Source organism: Orycteropus afer, unplaced genomic scaffold (assembly GCF_000298275.1).
Source record: "Orycteropus afer afer isolate SDZICR_OR568_19922 unplaced genomic scaffold, OryAfe1.0 scaffold00226, whole genome shotgun sequence".
In the NCBI taxonomy this organism is placed as follows: domain Eukaryota; kingdom Metazoa; phylum Chordata; class Mammalia; order Tubulidentata; family Orycteropodidae; genus Orycteropus; species Orycteropus afer.
The window spans coordinates 1,860,954-1,878,409 of record NW_006921813.1 but is presented as its reverse complement, the minus strand read 5'-3'; the positions used below and the strand labels follow the sequence as shown (position 1 = coordinate 1,878,409).

At 37.1% G+C, this 17,456-nt stretch overlaps 1 protein-coding gene across 1 annotated transcript in view; it reads right to left on the bottom strand.

Annotated features, from left to right (window-relative positions):
• Positions 1-17,456, bottom strand: part of ADGRG6 (adhesion G protein-coupled receptor G6) — a 186,089-nt gene that overhangs the window by 40,816 nt on the left and 127,817 nt on the right. The window contains exons 11-18 of the mRNA XM_042782040.1: positions 13,430-13,572; positions 12,235-12,346; positions 10,456-10,520; positions 9,635-9,842; positions 8,239-8,410; positions 5,411-5,551; positions 2,591-2,710; positions 1,084-1,129 (exon numbers count right to left, since the gene is read on the bottom strand). Coding sequence (XP_042637974.1) covers positions 1,084-1,129; positions 2,591-2,710; positions 5,411-5,551; positions 8,239-8,410; positions 9,635-9,842; positions 10,456-10,520; positions 12,235-12,346; positions 13,430-13,572 — 1,007 coding nt within the window. The remainder of the gene's footprint in view (positions 1-1,083; positions 1,130-2,590; positions 2,711-5,410; positions 5,552-8,238; positions 8,411-9,634; positions 9,843-10,455; positions 10,521-12,234; positions 12,347-13,429; positions 13,573-17,456) is intronic.

The following is a 17,456-nucleotide window of genomic DNA, read 5'->3' as shown; positions in this document are numbered from 1 at the left end:
TACATACTAACTGAACTCTCTGGGGATTAACACATTAATTTCTAGAGTCAGTCTACCCTTTTGTGAAGAAAGCAAACAGAGAAGGTCTGCTTGTTCTGGGCTTGTGCACACAGCAAACAGGCATGGTGATAACTTACTTGCAAAGGGCTTTACCACGCCGCATCTGACTTTCATAGTGTGCTATGGAATGTGAGTAACTCATATATTGTTGCATATTGGTCCAGTTAATTGAAATACATTTTAAGGCTATGAGGTGACATACCATTTTAAACTATATATCTGAGTAACTTAAGATCTTCTTAGAACTGTGTAACTAAAACCCAAAGTAATAACAACAACAATAAAACTGTCTGAGATGGGGGATGAGGAGAGTCAGAAAAGAGGGTTTGGGCCACTTCCAGGCTAGATTTTTACCAGGAACAGAGGCTGCACTGCACCACTATGGATTCAGCCACAAAAACCCAACGAGGCACCCTGAGGGAAGGTGACACTGGGGCAGAGGTGGAAGGTTTCATTATTTGTACATCACCCCAAAGAGATCTCTACACCTCAAGCCTAGTGACTTCTTTAATTTCACCTTCCTCTCGACTGTCAAATGTCGTTTTGGTGGCAGTTCATTTCTTTCAAATAACAGTTCCATTATAACCAGCTGACCCTCACATTCCTTTAGCATGCTTTTCTACTTGGAATTTGAGGTCTGGAAGCTAGATTTCAAATGGCATGCCTGCTGCACATCAAGTTTCCCAGAAGTGTCTGAGAAGAATGAGATCAAGTGTGTATCTAAGCTTAGTAAAAGTGACATAAAAATGTATACTGTATTTTACAAAAAAATAAAATCAAAGATGTTGCTGGATTTAAAAAAACAAATTGATTTAGACTATTTCCTCTTGGAATGCAGAAGAAGTTACAGAAATTAGAACTGACTTTCCAAGGTCCCTAAATTAAATTCTGCAGCTCCATTGCCACATTACACGTAGACCGTGACTCACTCTGTGGGGGAAAAAAAAAGGAAGCGGGGGTGTCTAGTAATGTTTAAAATGAAGTTGTTCTCTATATTAAGACAATGAATGTTTCAAAACTTACTGTTTTTGTTCAGATCCCAGAAGGCACAGATGGGATGATGTACTGCCTATATTAACATAAGAATAAACACAGGAGATTGTGTTTAAAATACTTTTAAAATCATATTTAAATATGGGACAAGAGTAAAAATGCCAAGGTCTTCACAGAGAAATGGGTCAGCACTAGCCATGCCAATACCACCTATAATCAGTAGGCAATCTACACAGATGTCCTCTGATAGAGATACTTCAAGTGCGAATCAACCATAACCTCATGAGGAGTCATGAGGGTCTACAGGTTACTACGTATGTCCCATCACAGGCAGTGAAGAGAGTCTGCACTCAACTACTGACTGAAAGGTTGGCAGTTTAATCCATCCAGTGGTGACATGGAAGAGAGAGCTGGCAATCTGCATCCATAAGATTATAGCAATTGCACCCTATGGAGTGAAGTCCTACTCAGAAATACGTGGGGTTGCCATTTCAATATTAAATATCACAGCAATGGGTTAAAATGCTGATTCTACTATCATTCTCAGCATTGATCAAAGCTCTTTACACTATCATTGAACTTCATCTTCAAAATTCTTCTCCACGGGTAAAGAAGCTGACCCAAAGGAGGTCTAAGGGTAGGGCAGGGAGGTCTCAGAGGGTCAGTGACTAAACAAGGCTAGTTCTTAGATGACTTAACTTCCCAGCAGCCAGTCAGACTTTTCTAATCCGTTCACTTCCTGCCTGCCTTCCAGGCTGTCTAATAAATGGCAAAGTCATGACCAGGACCCTCTCCAAACAAGAGAAAAACCTAGGCCTCAGCCATCTGGGATAGTGTGCGCCCTCATCTATTTCTGTCAAACAATCAGATGACAGCAGGGGTAATGAGGCAACAACAAAAGCAGTATTTGCCAAGGTTTTAATCAACAGCCAGTGGCTCAAAAATTCAGTCTGTCCCCCCACCCCCAGTTTCCCCTCTGCTTTCCCAGTTGTGGTTATCTTTGACTTTAAAAATATGAAGAAACCACCAGAGTCTTTAACGGCAGTATCGTGCAACTGCATCTGCATCTGACTGATTTGAAGAAACTCATGAGTGACCTTTTCTACACTCCCATTCTCCTTCCATTTATCTAGTCCAAACAAATAAAAATCCATTGCTGTCAAGTGAACTCCATTTCACAGTGACCCCATGTATAGCAAAGTAGGACCGTGCTCCACAGGGTTTTCAATGACTGGGTTTTGAAAGTAGGTTGCCAGACCTTTCTTCTGAGACATGGCTGGGTAGACTTGACCTTTTGACTAGCAGCAGAGTGCATTAACCATTAGCACGGCCCAGGGACTCTCTAGCGAGATGAATTCCCCTCCAGTTGCTACCATGTACTGTGATGTTAGAACACTACTTGACTAGCTGCTCTTTCCCTTTCCAAAAAACTGCCCCCTAAAGAAAAGGGTAATGACTTCTTATCATGTGGGTCAGAAGGCTCGCAATGCTCTGCAAGGGTCTGCCTCTATTCAATCACCGTGTCGCATTATCTTACCTGAACTCTTGTATGTCTGATAGTAATACGAACAGGATCCTTCAGATCCTGGAGAGTAAGGTTTCCAACACTGCATGCCATCACATAACTCACTAAGTTGTCTCTTTGGGTTTCTACATCCTTTTAAAAAAAAAAAGAAAAAAACTACATGTATTTGTCAGAAGTGCACCCTTTTATTTTGTTTTGGTACTCCAAAATAAGCAGACTGTCAGCAATTTTTATATTTAAGATCTTCAGTGATAGAACGTCCTGTTTATAAATTCAAATTGCTGGCTTTCCTGAAGTTGCTTTGCTATTTCCCTTTATTACAATAAATACATCAGGGGAACATTATGAGTCAATATTGTAAAGCAACATTCATAAAACTTTGTTCTTGATTGCTGTGACTGATGTCAGCCACTTAATGTCTGAAACAATGCAAACCCACATAATATAAACTCATAAAAAGCTGTGAAACAATTAGATCATTTTCCTATGCAATAAAGTAGACGAAGTTGTTTTCCTTTAGAGAATATGAAGGAAATATGGTGTGGAAAATACAAAGCAATCCACGTTTCCATTCATGCCAACAGCCTGACGTGTTTACTAACCTACATCTAAATGTAATTTACTGCATCCAACTCCTGTCCAGAATGTCTACCTTCTTGCTCTGGTTGTATCCTTGCCAGCATCTGCAGATTCCACTTCGGAGATAAGGCTGTCAGGAAACCAAATTAAGGAGTCTGCGCTGCAAAATGACTTAGACCAACAGGACGGCTCTCTAGCTAGTTCGTCTCTGCTTCTTTGTTTCCTCTGTGTTCCTGTTCAAGCCTCATGAGTCTCTCTCTCTCTCTATCACAGCTTATAAATAAATTCTTTAAAAATAGACTTTTATTTTAAAAAGACCAATCTTTTGTTTATCTAGTCATCTGTTGATGGACATTTAGGTTATTTCCATCTTTCGACTACTGTGAGTAGTTTTATAATGAACACTGAACATGTACATACAATGGAATATTACTCAGCCCTAAAGAGAAATGAAGCCCTGATACGTGATACAACATGGATGAATCTTGAAAACATTATACTGAGTAGAATATCTAGAACAGGCTAGTACATATGGACCTAGTGGTTACCAGAGGTGGGTAGGAAAGAGGGAGAAAGGGAGACTCGCCCATTAGGTGACAGGAAATCTGGTGACAGTTGAACAATAGATGAATGAGATTAATGTGACTGAATTGTACATGTTAAAAAATGTAAAAACGGCTTTTTTTTTTCACATATATATTTATGGTGCAGTGCCTAAGGCATTTGACTGCTAACCAGAAGGCTGGCAGTTCAAACCCACCAGCCGCTCCTTGGAAGGAAGGTTGGGCAATCTACATTCGTAGTGATACTGCCTCAGAAACCCAAGGATGGGTCGCTATGAGTCAGATCCAACTCAATGGCAGTGAGTTTGGTTTTATATATTTATCACAATTAAAAGAAAAAGAAAAAAAACACATATCTTCCCACACATGGGGAATACCACAGAACTCTTAAAAATTTTTCTCTCTGCCATCAATTTAACTTTTCCTTGCTTTAAAAACCAAACATATGCTTCCTAATAACAACTTTGATGGGGAGATGCCAAAGTTGCCAAAGAAGAAGGAAAAAATGTCATGGATAAGATAAGGCTCAAAATTAAACAATAACAGATTCTTACAAATCTGTTGTCCCAAACTTTGCCCAGCCTACAGTACTCAGTATCTTCTCTGAATTGGTTCCTCTCTTTGTAACATCACATTTTGTGACATCCACATTTTTTTTTTTTTTGCAATTTCTTAAAGGTAACATTGTTTCAAGTCTCAAATAAAAATAAAAATAGTTTTAACAAATAAGGTTGTATGTGTTCATAGCTATAAAATCCTACAGGGCAAAGATACATTTTACATTTCCAATGCACTCAAAACTTTTATACAGCTTGTAACATAATACATAGTTGCTGATAAATTTTAAAATTTTTGCAATTAATTACTGTAAATGATTCCATGATGCTCCTTTAGTTGGCCTGTAACCACATTTCGACATTCCTGTACACACGTCACACAGGGCACATTTATCGGATACAAGTCTACCACCTTGAGATTTACTATTTTCTCTTCTATAGGTTGCATTGTTTGATATGCACCGGTATCTTCCATTTACTAGGTAGCTTTTACTTTTACATAGGGGCTCAGTGAAACTGCTCTAGATTGAGTTGCAGTTTCAAAGGCAAACAGAGGTCACTCTTGTTTGCTGGCAGTGGATTTTCTAGTATCTAGAAATGATGCCAATAAAAATGATAATATGTGCTCAGCACAATGCCACCCTACTCTGTGGATGTGAGAAGGCAAAAGGTCATTTGCAATACTAATGGGAAAACTGATTAAAGCCAAGAATGCTTCCCATTATGTAAACAGAGCTTCCTGCCAAATTAGAAAAAAAAAAATCCTTTCCTTTGGTCTACAATTTCTTTAACTCTGAAGGGCTGAGTAGCCAGATAGCATAAAATATTTATAAAAAGGAATAATAAATAATAAATTTTTCACTAATTCAATTTCTAATTGTTTCATGCAAGTCTTGCCCTAATATTTGATTTACTAAAAAGAAACTGGAATAAGCATATCCTGTTAATAAACATATTATTATCTAAAGTACCATATTTAAAAAATCCTATTAAAAATTTTCATTTTTAAAAGTACAGTAAATTAATTTTTCTATACCTTCTGGTAATATTTCAAAAGAATCTGCTTTCTTGTTTTCACCTTTGAGCCATGAACTTTTGTTTAGTTGAATCACAATGATTTTTCAAACACTTACCTGGAAAAGTCCAGTTTTATTAAAGAAAGTAAACTGTGCTCTTTTAACTAATGCAGACTCTTCTTTACTTAAGTTCTCAAGTAAATTTGGAGGCAAGATTACAGAAGCCAATGGATTCACCTGGCCACTATCAAAATCCATCTGTGACACAAATACACAGAAACATATTGGTTGAGTAATCATAGTTCAGTAGCAATTATAACTTCACTTCACATTCTTGAACAATGAGGAAGAACAAGCATAAAGCTGTTGAGGACAGTAGCTTCTCTTTACCACTAAGCCGTCACTCTACACTCCTGGGTCAATCTCCTATAGATACAGCTACAGGTCTGACTCAAGTTTGCATGGGTGAGAAGTAGAAAATGCACTGGTTTAAAATAAGCAAAATCAAAAAATCTATAATACAGAAAACCTGGTGGCATAGTGCCTAAGGTATTTGTCTGCTAACCAGAAGGCTGGTGGTTCAAGCCCACCAGCCACTCCTCAGAAGGAAGACTGTGCAATCTACTTCCGTAGAGATACCACCTTGGAAACCCAAGAAGGGTTCGCTATGAGTCAGGCCGACTCAACAACAATGAGTTTGTTTTTTTCTGGTTAATGCCCTTCATATGCAGCCTCCACCCATCTCTCAGTGATGATATATGTGTTGCTATGAGATGCTGAACAGTTTTCAGTAGAGCTTCCAGACTAAGATGAACTAGGGAGAAAGGCTTGAGGACCTATTTCTGGAAGTCATCCAAAGCAAACTTTATGGATCACAATAGTCTGATCTGTAACCCATCATAGGGACAGCGTAGGACTGGGCAGTTTTGTTTCATTCTACATGAAGCCACCACAAGCGGGGGCCAACTCCACAATAGCTAACAATAACTAGTTATTTATAAACTGGTTAACATTTTCAAGTAAGTAAGTAGATTTATCCTTATCAGATTTTAAGGGTTTCTCCTAAGGCATTTGACTGCTAACCAGAAGGGTGATGGTTCAAATCCACCAGCCCCTCCTCGGAAGGAAGGTTGGGCAATCTACTTCCACAGTGATACAGCCTCAGAAACCCAAGGAGAGGTTGCTATGAGCCCCACTTGACAGCAGTGGGTCTCAAAATACTTATTGAAAGATGTTAGCTGCAAAACAAATGGAGTTTAGTTTTTTTGACTATAGAGCTTTGCAAGGAAGAAACAGCTGAGGTTTTATGAACACTTTTGATCATTTTTCCTAACACCTGAGCTCATGACAGAATATTTTTCTGTAAATGGGCCTGGAATGAGACTGAGGCTGACTGAGTTTTCACTCTTCAGATGTGCAACAGATTTGCCCAAAAGAGCCTTTAGTGTAAAGGACGAAAAAGGTCTTCCATGTATCCTAATTCCAGATGTTTCATATTTTCATTGTGATTTGGCTCTGTAGCTAAAGGAGTGCTATATATGGTTGCCCAGGTCAAGGATGATCTTTTATTCATTTTGTTCACCCTGGTGGCTAGCACTGTCTGGAATACAGTAGGAACTTGAAAATTATTTGCTAATGTATCACTTTAACAGGTCAGAAAGGCAATCCATTAATTGGGCTCCAGATTACTTGTCCCATCCTTCACTATCATGGGTTCTCAAAATGTAATTTCCAGAACAGCAGTATCAAAAATATCTGAGGACTTTTTAAGAGTACTAATTTTGAAGACCCCCCACAATGCCTACTGAATCAGAAAGTCTGGGAGTGGAGCTTGGTAAACAGTTTTAACAAGCTCTCCCTCCAGGTGATTCTAAATCTCAGTCTGAGAAGCAGTCAAAAAGAATGGACCATGCATCTTCCCAATAATAAGAACCTTGCACTTGAACTGATCCTTACCCCTTCGCTTTCAAACAGGGGACCCCTATTCATGCATTAATACTTAGGTTCACGTGGAAGGTAAGCTGACCACCCCTATCACTGAGGTTATAAAAGTGTGGCCTCCTCTTTGCTTCCACAATACTTTATGGCTCCTTATATTATTACTGTTTTCTTCACAAAAATGATAGCAGTAGTCATAAATAGAAGAAAATGAATAGCCTCACAACTGGACCAATTAACAACATCAGGATAAGTGGTGAAGAAACTGAAGTTGTCAGGGTTTTCATTCTACTTAGATCAAAAATCAATGAGCATGAATGCAATGGGCAAATACGCTGCAAAAGACCTCTTTAAAATCATTGGGGAAAAAAAAAAAAAGAAAAGATGACACCTCGATGACTAAGAGAAGCCTGACCCAACCCATGGTCTCTTCAATCATCTCATACACATGTGAAAGATGGGCAACTGCAAAGGAAATCAAAGAAGAACTGCCATATTTGAATTGTGGAGTTACTGAAGAACACTGAATATATAATGATTATCAGAAGAACAAATGAGTCCCAGAGGAAGGACAGCCAGAATGCTCATGAGAAGTGGGGATGTGAGACTCTCACTTATTTTGGCCACGTCACCAGGCAGGATTAATCCTTATGGAAGGTCGTCATCGTGCTTGCTAAAGTTAGGGTTAGCAAAGCAATGGGGAGACCCAACGAGATGGACTGATAGATACACTGGCTGGACCAATGGACACAAACGTTAACAATGATTATGAAGATGGTGCAGGACCTACCAATGTCCAATGTTTTGTGTCGTATATATAAGGTCGTATGAGCTGGAGCCAACTCAAAGGCACCTACCCAACAACGATGGCTGTCATTAATATTGGCCAGTGCTCAGGTCTACCTGCCACCTCTTGGACCAAGACCTACTTGAGTGAACAACTACTAGGTGAACAGCAAGTTTTTATTTGTCCAATTAATTAACTACAGAAATCACTGGCTTATTACCTGGAAATATGATTCATTATTGCTTGGAAGACCAATGCTGAAATTTGAAATTGCATTTGTTCCTGGGGACAGAGATGATACTCCAAGTGCCAAATTCCGAGTTGTAATATTCACACGTGATGTGCTATTTAGGTCTATCTTGAAGGCCAATTCATCAATTGTTTTTAAAGCTCTAAAGAAATGACAAATAACAATACCACTGTTAAGCAATTTAACAGCTTAGGCACTGCACACATACATGGTTTACTCCAGAGCAAAATGCAATTAGAACAATCATCTACAAGTTTCCTGACTTTAACATGAATGCCACAAAATGACCCACCAACCAAAACAATGTCAGTAAAAACACAGATTCACAGTGTTGGATGTATCCTCCAGAGAAACATCTGCTTTTAGGAAAATTAACAGTTAGGTAGTATGCTTTTCCTCTTCTCCTCACCTTCTTCATATGAAAAATACCTTCCCTACATCCTAACTTGGTTGGAAAAATCACAGGAAATGCGGTGAAAGCACATTTTTGAACTTAAGACACTAAAAGTGTTTGTAATTACCATTATATTGATAGGCTATGTTGGAAAACACATTTTAACAAATATATAATGTTCATCAAGAAAATTTAGTTGAAAGGAAGGAAACAGAAGAAATTAAACACACTGATATTAATACATTAAATGTACAAATTGAATTGTATAAATGTAGGTAGATTTTGGATCTTGCTCTAGGAGTTTTCATTTCAAAAGCATAACAACTGCATAGTTTTGTGGCACAGCTAATAAAACCAAAAACAAACAAACAAACTCACTGCCACCAACTCGATTCGGACTCATAGCGACCCCCTTTTGGGTTTCTGAGGCGGTAAATCTATACGGAATTAGATTGCCCAGTTTTCCTTCTGCAGAATGGCTAGTGGGTTTGAACCACCAACCATCTGGTTAGCAGTCAAATGCCTTAGGCACTACGCCACCAGAGCTCCTTATGGCTAATAAGGATGGTGGAATTACAGTGATCAAGTTATACATAAGGCATGTGAATTGAATGTTTGCTGAGTGTCTCTTCTGTGAGCAAAAATTATCTTTTGCAAAAAGCGAAATTAATCTTTGGACAGTTTGTTGCCTTTTCAATTGACTATAGTTTATCAAACTTTTAGAATTTTTCAAACAAAAATTTTAAAGAAAACCTGATTATGTTTTTCTGGGCTATTTATATACCTTGCCTGGTGAGAATTTTTATCACTTTGTAAATTATCTTTTTCTTTGTGAATGACCTTGGGAAGTGTCTACATATTTTATTTATGAAATTTGGCCACAAAGCATTTACCTATGTAAGAAATTACTTAACACATTTCAATAAATTAACATATTTCTCCAATGAATTTTAATCTCAAAAAAATACTTACTCAGAAGAAGACTCAAGCAAATCACTGTCTGAACTGGTTAAGATATTAGAAAATATAGTCATTAAAGTGGAGCCAAGTGTTATATCAATGTTGTCTTCATTGTTCACTATTCTTTTCACATATTCTACAATGCTGGTGATATTGGCTGAGGTCAAGTTCTGCCCCTCACTAGTTAAATTTAAAATCGTATTGACTTTATTTAGGTTACCTAAAAAAAAGCAGAGGACACAACATGCAAAGCTTTACCTGTCTGTTTTGAGCATTTCCAGGAATCTACAACATAGAACAATATTTCATTTCATACTTGAAGCAAAAAGGAGACTTCCTGCGCGTACTCCCTTATCACAATCTACACATGGCAATAATATTTCCTTAAAGTGGCAAATAGAGGCTAACTTCTCTCTTCAGTGAGATTCATACTGAGCTTTTAAATAACTAAAGTAAATAAGTTGGAAGGACCAATATTAATGTATCGTTCTAAGAGAAATGCCCCTAGCATTGCTGAGAAAGCATTGCATTTGCTAATTGGGAATAATACAAAACTATAAAACATCGACACAAATATAAATTTATATGTTATTTTTAAATCTTCTCTATACTTTTGTATTTTTAAATCTCCCTTCAGAATGAACAGAACACAAAAATATAATGACAAAAAAATGTGTCTTCAACCTTAAGTAAGTAAAACAACCATTGGTCTAACTTTTTCTATTAATATAATGTCACACAGGAGAAAACTATATTTGAAGAGGATGGAAACCATGAAGCTTGAGGTCATTTCATTTTTGTTTTTGAGAATGGAAGGAAAATTTCTCACTTACTTGAACAATTGGAGACATCAGGAACCCCCCAGTGGGCTGAAGATGCATTGGTAAGATTGCGGTGACTATGAAATAAGAAAGGATATTTCACATATTTGACACAAATGACATTTTAACTGACAAAATTAGTAAATAATATGCTTTAGAATTTATCTTGAGATCTGGCAAAGTTTCATTTGAAAATCAGATTGCAATGCACCGAAATAAAACTTGTACTAAAAATTCTTATTGGAAAAGAATCAGTTGCATGTATCATGAATTCAAAATACTGTTGTTGTTTTGTTATGTGTCGTCAAGTCGGACCTGACTCATAACAACCCCTCTTAGGGTTTCTGAGGCAGTATCACTAAAGAAGTAGATTGCCCCATCTTCCTTCTGAGGAGTGGCTGGTGTGTTTGAATCACCAGCCTTCTGGTTAGCAGTCAAGTGCCTTAGGCACTACACTACCAGAGCTCAAAATACTAGCATCTTAAATACATCTTAAATACTGTATCTTAACCTAGGATACATCAGGTTACCAAGGTTAAATAAAGGCATATCTGGTGACATGGGTCAAGTACTGCTTTACAAACCTTCCAGGTATAATCTGATTTTAATCATTACATAACTCTGTAAAATAGATTATTATTCACATTTTACAGATGAGAAAACAGATTTAGAAAGGTTAAGGAATTTTCTAAGGCCTCACAAGGCAGGAAGAACTATGTCTATAAGTCCCTCAAGACCCCTACTTTCCTCATTACCAAATGTCACACACACCAGTAGGTACAAGTACTTACACTTGGGCAGTTCCTGAAATCCCTCAAGAACACTCTAACTGGCGGGGGGGTGGGGGTGGTGAAGGGGGCGAGAATGAAGAACTGGATTTGACTTCCCGTTTGATGAATCTTCGGCAGTTGGCCTGAGTTTTTGTTAAACATTTAGGGAAAACCCATATCCAGTGTCAATCACATGATCGCCCCAACTAGACCCTGTCTCTTTTGCCTCTTTGCTGCCTCTTTCCCCTCCAACAGTAACCACTCCAAATGGTTAAAAAGTCCTGGAACTTCAGACGCAGCTTTCAAGGCTGTGCGCTGGTTCATCTCTACAGAACCACTCCCTGGTTTCCAAATTCCTGACTTTTCGTTGGAGAAGCCTAATCTAGCATGTTGCTGGAAAGAAAACACTGCCTTTCTTGGTAACCTCCCTCCTTCGTTTTTATCCCCATGGAGTATATGACTTAAGCATACACAGAGTGATTCATGCCCTTTTCTGCAATCAATACAATGCATGGGAACTATCATTCAGTACATGCAATATGGACTGAACTGTGTCCCCCAAAATTATAGGTTGAAGCTGTAACCCCTGCACTGAATGTAATCATGTTTCTTTGCAGATCAGTTAAATGAACGCAGTTCTACTGGAGTTGGATAGATCCTAATCCTAGATGTTCTGAGTGGCATTTTATAAAAGGACAGATAGGGAAATATACACACAGGGGAAAGATACCATGTGAGGATCCCACTACAAGTCAAGGAATGTTAAGGAACACCAGCCCTAACAAAAACTAGGAGAACAGCATGGGGCAGTTCCTCTCCCAAAGCCCCCAGAAAGGATGGATGGGACTGAAATCCTGACTTGAACTTTTAGCTTCCAGAACTGTAAGAAAATAAATTTCTGCTTTTTAAAGCCACCCACTTTGTGCTCTTGTGTTATGGCACTCCTAGGAAAATAAGACAACAAACATGTAATCCTGGGAGGGCAGATAACTTTGTTGGCAAGAGTTAATGAACTTATTACCATATCCGTGAAGCATAAAAACCAGGTTTTCCATTACAGGGTAGAATATATTCAGAAGGTTGGCTGTTGGGCCACAGATAGCCTCTAGGCTCCTCATTGGCAGGACATGTATCTATGTGAACATAAAAAACAACACAAGATATATTAATCTATTTTTTAAAAAAGCTAATGATGACAATATGAGATAAATATGACAATGTGCTAATTAGGTATTTTTTTCATATAATACAAAACACTCATTTTAAAATGTTTAGATTTTATAAAAAAATAAATATTAAATACATTCCAGGTTCAACAATTATTATATCTTATAAAACCATCAAATAAAAAAATTTAAAAAAAATATGCAAATACAAGCATGAACCATTCATTTCCATTTTAATGTAAACCATTAGTAGATTAGATAAGGTTTTATTCAAACTATACAAAATACTACATAAAATGAAAGGAGCTCTGGTAGCATAGTGCCTAAGGCACTTGACTGCTAACCAGAAGGCTGGCGGTTCAAACCCACCAGCCACTCCTCGGAAGGAAGATGGGGCAATTTACTACTGCAGTGATACTGCCTCGGAAACCCAAGGAGGGGTTGCTATGAGTCGGGGCTCCCTCGATGGCACCTAACAACAACAACAACAACACATAAAATGAAACTCCAAACACCCCCAAAACCCATTGCCATTGAGTCAATTCCAACTCATAGCATCCCTACAGGACAGAGTACAACTGTCCCATAGGGTTTCCAAGCTGTAAATCTTTATGGAGGGCAACTGCCACATCTATCTCCTGTGGAGGAGCTGGTGGGTTCAAAGTGCTGACATTTCAGTTAGCAGCTGAGTGCTTAACCACTATGCCAACAGGGCTCTCTATAATGAAAACAATCCTGAACGATGAAAATGTAACCTGGTCATTTTCAAACAAGAAAAGCCTAGTGTTTTCATTGAGTTGTGAGCATACTTTACAGAAAAATTTCCAGCTGTTCCAAATGCCTGAATGTTTGGTGGGATGGCAAGAAGATACCTGTGTGCCAACCCCAGATGTTGTACCCACACTCCAAACTCAATCATCACGCTTTCTTTTTTTATCTCTAGGTAATGTCATGACATAATTTTTTGTTGTTCTTCTTTATGTAGTTTTAACTAAGCCTGAAAATATAGTCATCCAAAACACATATTATAAAAAAATTAAAGTCACTTACTCAGTTGCCTCACAGTCACTGTGTATAATCTCAGGCCCTCATTCAGGGATTCATTATTTTTTAAGAGCTTCTGCTGAATGGTTGTTCCTTCTAAGTTGATATTGTTGGTAGCATTGTAAACTAGAAGAGCCCAAATCACCAACCTAAAAATATATTTGAGACAGAATTCTTGTTGGAGTTGTTGACTGGTTGGTTGATTGTCTTTTGGTGAGAAAAATAAAACATTTGGATATGGTAATGAGAAAAATCACCTACAAATGTTGAGACTGAAGAGATATGCCAAGTCACTCATAGACTCTGTTGTAGTATAAATTATAATGTTAAAATCTTTTCAAACGAATAGATACTATAGAAGATTGAATGTAGGATTCTATCTGTTTCTATCAGATTTTTTCTCCCCAGCCAGAGTGTGACTATCTTTTATCCTCCAACCTTCAACACTAGGCTTATGCTGGAACTTTGTTTATTCTCAATAATTGGCCACATGAGAAAATCTAAGACAATCACCATGCATTTTTAGTTATGTAGCAGAAAAGGGCAGACTGTTAAATTGAGTTTGCAAATGCCTATAAACTATCATTATTTGCTATAGAACTTTCTCAACTTTATTACTTATGAGATAGTCTTAAAAGTTTGAGGTGAACTGGATAAGAAAGAGAGCATAAATTTTGAGTTGATGAAACAACAAAACAATAGCATCTTATTGACTCTGGAGAACCTGAATTTCTACACACAAGTTATAATTATCAAATATGCTCACATTTATTAGTAATTCAACACCAGTCAAACTCTTCTAAATAATCACTATGAGCCAGACAATGGACTAGAAACTAGAGATTCAAAAATAAGAGAATTCACAGGGACATTAAACAGCACTACCATGATAACAAGCCCCTAAGAGACTCAGAAAGAACTGAAGTATAGGCTTTCTTTACGTCTTTCAACCAAGTATAGGCTTTCTTTATGTCTTATCTTCTTGCCTTACAAGGCTCTGGGAAGGAGTGACAAAACCTCCATACACTCTGTACAATGCCCGATTCATATATGTGAGCAAATTAACATTAGACAGAAAGAGCAGTGATGGAGATTCTCCAATAACAATAACCAAAATTACAAAATTTTAAATCAACCTAAAGACACAATTTCCCTGAAATTTAACTTCTAGTCAAATATAATAAATGTTTACTCAACTATGAGGTACCTAAGAAAATAAATGTATTTCTTATTCATTTTTTATGGCATGAAAATGTGTAATAATAACAGGAAAAATAGGAATAAAAAGATATACCTAAATATCTATCTCTCTGTCTGTCTGTCTGTGTATCTGCAGGAATATTAGTCTAACACACATGGAGTAGTCATGAGTCAGAATCAACCCTATGGCAAATGTTTTCAGTTCATGTTACAAAAAAGAGATATTCTTCATGCTCCCAAACGACAGCACTACCAAGATGACAGCAAACTTCCAAAGAGTAACCTAGATAACTTTGTTGCTTACATTGTTCTGTGATTGGTGATACTGAAATTGATCAAAGGAAAAGCAGTAGCACAGATTAGTCCAGGTGGGTAGGGCTAATACTGGTGAAGAGTGGACTTCATTTTCCTCCACTTCTGTTCATATTTTATAGTATTTTAGAGCATATATGCATAAACAGGCCATGCTTGTGGTTAATTCTTTGTTATTTCTATACGAGCAAAAATAAATTGTTTTTTTCCTAGAAAAATTTGAATTCAACAGATCATTTGCCTTTTGAATTATTGGTGAAGAGTGTTTTCGTTTACATATATGGCACAATTTCTTTAGGACTGTGACACATGATTTTCCATCTCCTTTCAGCATTTATAAGTACTTTGTACAGTAAGAAGATACAAGATAAACACTCAAAATACACTCTGACTGGTCAGTATATTACTGAAGAAGGTTACAGAATATCTGACCTTGAAGAAATTTTAAGAAGAAAATATCTCTATGGGAAAGCAAAGGCTTATATCCCAAAGGCCCTGTTAAAATTTTGTTCTACAATTTGCAGTAGTACAATGTTCTGCTCAAATGTGATCACACTTACAGTTAATAGTAGAAATCACAGCTATCAGTTCAATACAGAGGTAACATTAAATGGTGATCTTTTGTCAGGTAGAGGACAAATTTATTTCCTTCTATGTCAAGGCTCTGGATTTGCAACAAAACTTTCATCTTCAGATTATGAGAGGAAATGAACACTACGATGTAAGATAAGATATTACCAAGATCTGTCTCTGACACATGCCAAAATCACAGCAATAGCATTGTTTTGGAAAATAGCTATGAAGTGCTCAGTGGAAAGGCAGTGGTGTGTTTTCCTTTGTACAAGACTGTGAGTATTAATAAAAATGAAATAGTGTGAGTACTAAAATATTTGTGGTGCTAAATAAAAAAGTGAAAGAATAAGCGAAACACTGGTTAATCAAGGTTAGATGAAATTAAAGAATAGCTCTACTTTGCCTGCTCATCCATCCATGCTAACGTCAGGGACAAAGTGCTCTATGATTCTCATAATTCATTCCAAAGAGCTATTTATCTCTAAAACGATCTACTGCTTGCTGGTCATATGTAACCCATATTTCAGAATGAGACAAACACAGATGTGATTATAATGGTGAACTGCAGTATCTTAATAATTTTTTAAATGCCCTACCAAAATGTATTCTTTGTTGTTTAAAGATAAGCTTTGCCACTCCAGTTACTGAGTACTTACATTTGGGACTGTAACCTTTCACTTCTCTTGCATATTGAGAACATAATTAGCATAATGAGTTGTGGATGGTACTGAATACTAAACTCAGCACTTTAAGAACAGCCGTGCTATTTTCACTGGTCTTATCTGTACTTGTGTGGTTCTCTTTTTTCCTCTCTCCTCCCGAAAATTGAAACTATTTTACGGTTCTACAAAGTCAACCTCTATCTGTTGTTACCATCAACCATTCTTTATTTGAATAAACCAGTCTCCGTGGCTTTGGTTTCCTGTCTGTCTGGGCGATAGAGTATGATAACATTATCTAAAGCTATGTTCTGTGTTAAGTGATACAATCCGATTGAAAAGGAAAAGTATAGAAAATGGAGGTGTGTATAAAACCAGTGAACTGTGGTTTTGAGAAGAAACTATGAGAGATTCTAAGGGCTCATCACTGAGTAAAAGAATATACAACAGAAAAAAGGAGAGGGGGAAAAAGACAGTAAGAATAAATATTTTTAAAGTGTTGAGATTTCACACTAAAAAAATATCCAAATATGTGGGTTTTCCCATATGCATGGTCTTAGTTCATTATTCGTATAGTTTCCTGTGAAATTACCCATTCTTTGACCGATTAGGAAAACTGAGGTTCTATGAATTTAAATGGCTTTCAGGCAAGAGCTTCTGCAGTCCTGGCATATACTAATGACAGCAGATTTTAATATTACCAGGGAGCAGAAGAATCACAGTAAATAAACTAAAACAGGCAAGATTTACTTCCTGAAAAGGGGACACCATTTGGTGAGACCTCAAACAAGGGCTGCACCAATTGCTAGATAAATGTGTGGTAGGTGCTCTGCTAGAATCATTATTCATTCAAGGTCAAGTACGATCATGCAGTAAGGCTGGAAAAGGCATTATTTGGCTAAATAGAGCAGGGAAAATCCAGTAATCTCCAAGAATACACAAATGACAACCGTTACTCTCATCTTCAGGTAGGTCATGAAGGAAGAGGAACAATGTGAGAAAATCAGTACAATTTTCTCTTATCTGACAGCTCAATCCAATCTGTACACAAAAAATGACAAGTTTCAATATAACTTGAAAAACATTGTTTTTCTAAAGTTCAACAGAAATAGAAAAACAAAAAAACTGCTCAACTCTCATATGAAATTTTATTTTTATCTTTTAATAGCAAGAATAAGTCATCTGATAAGGACTATCTACACATCACCATGGTTATATATACAATACATCAATTCAGTCCATTAAAATTGAGTAAAACTTATGAGAATTTTTGCTTTTCAACTTTTTTT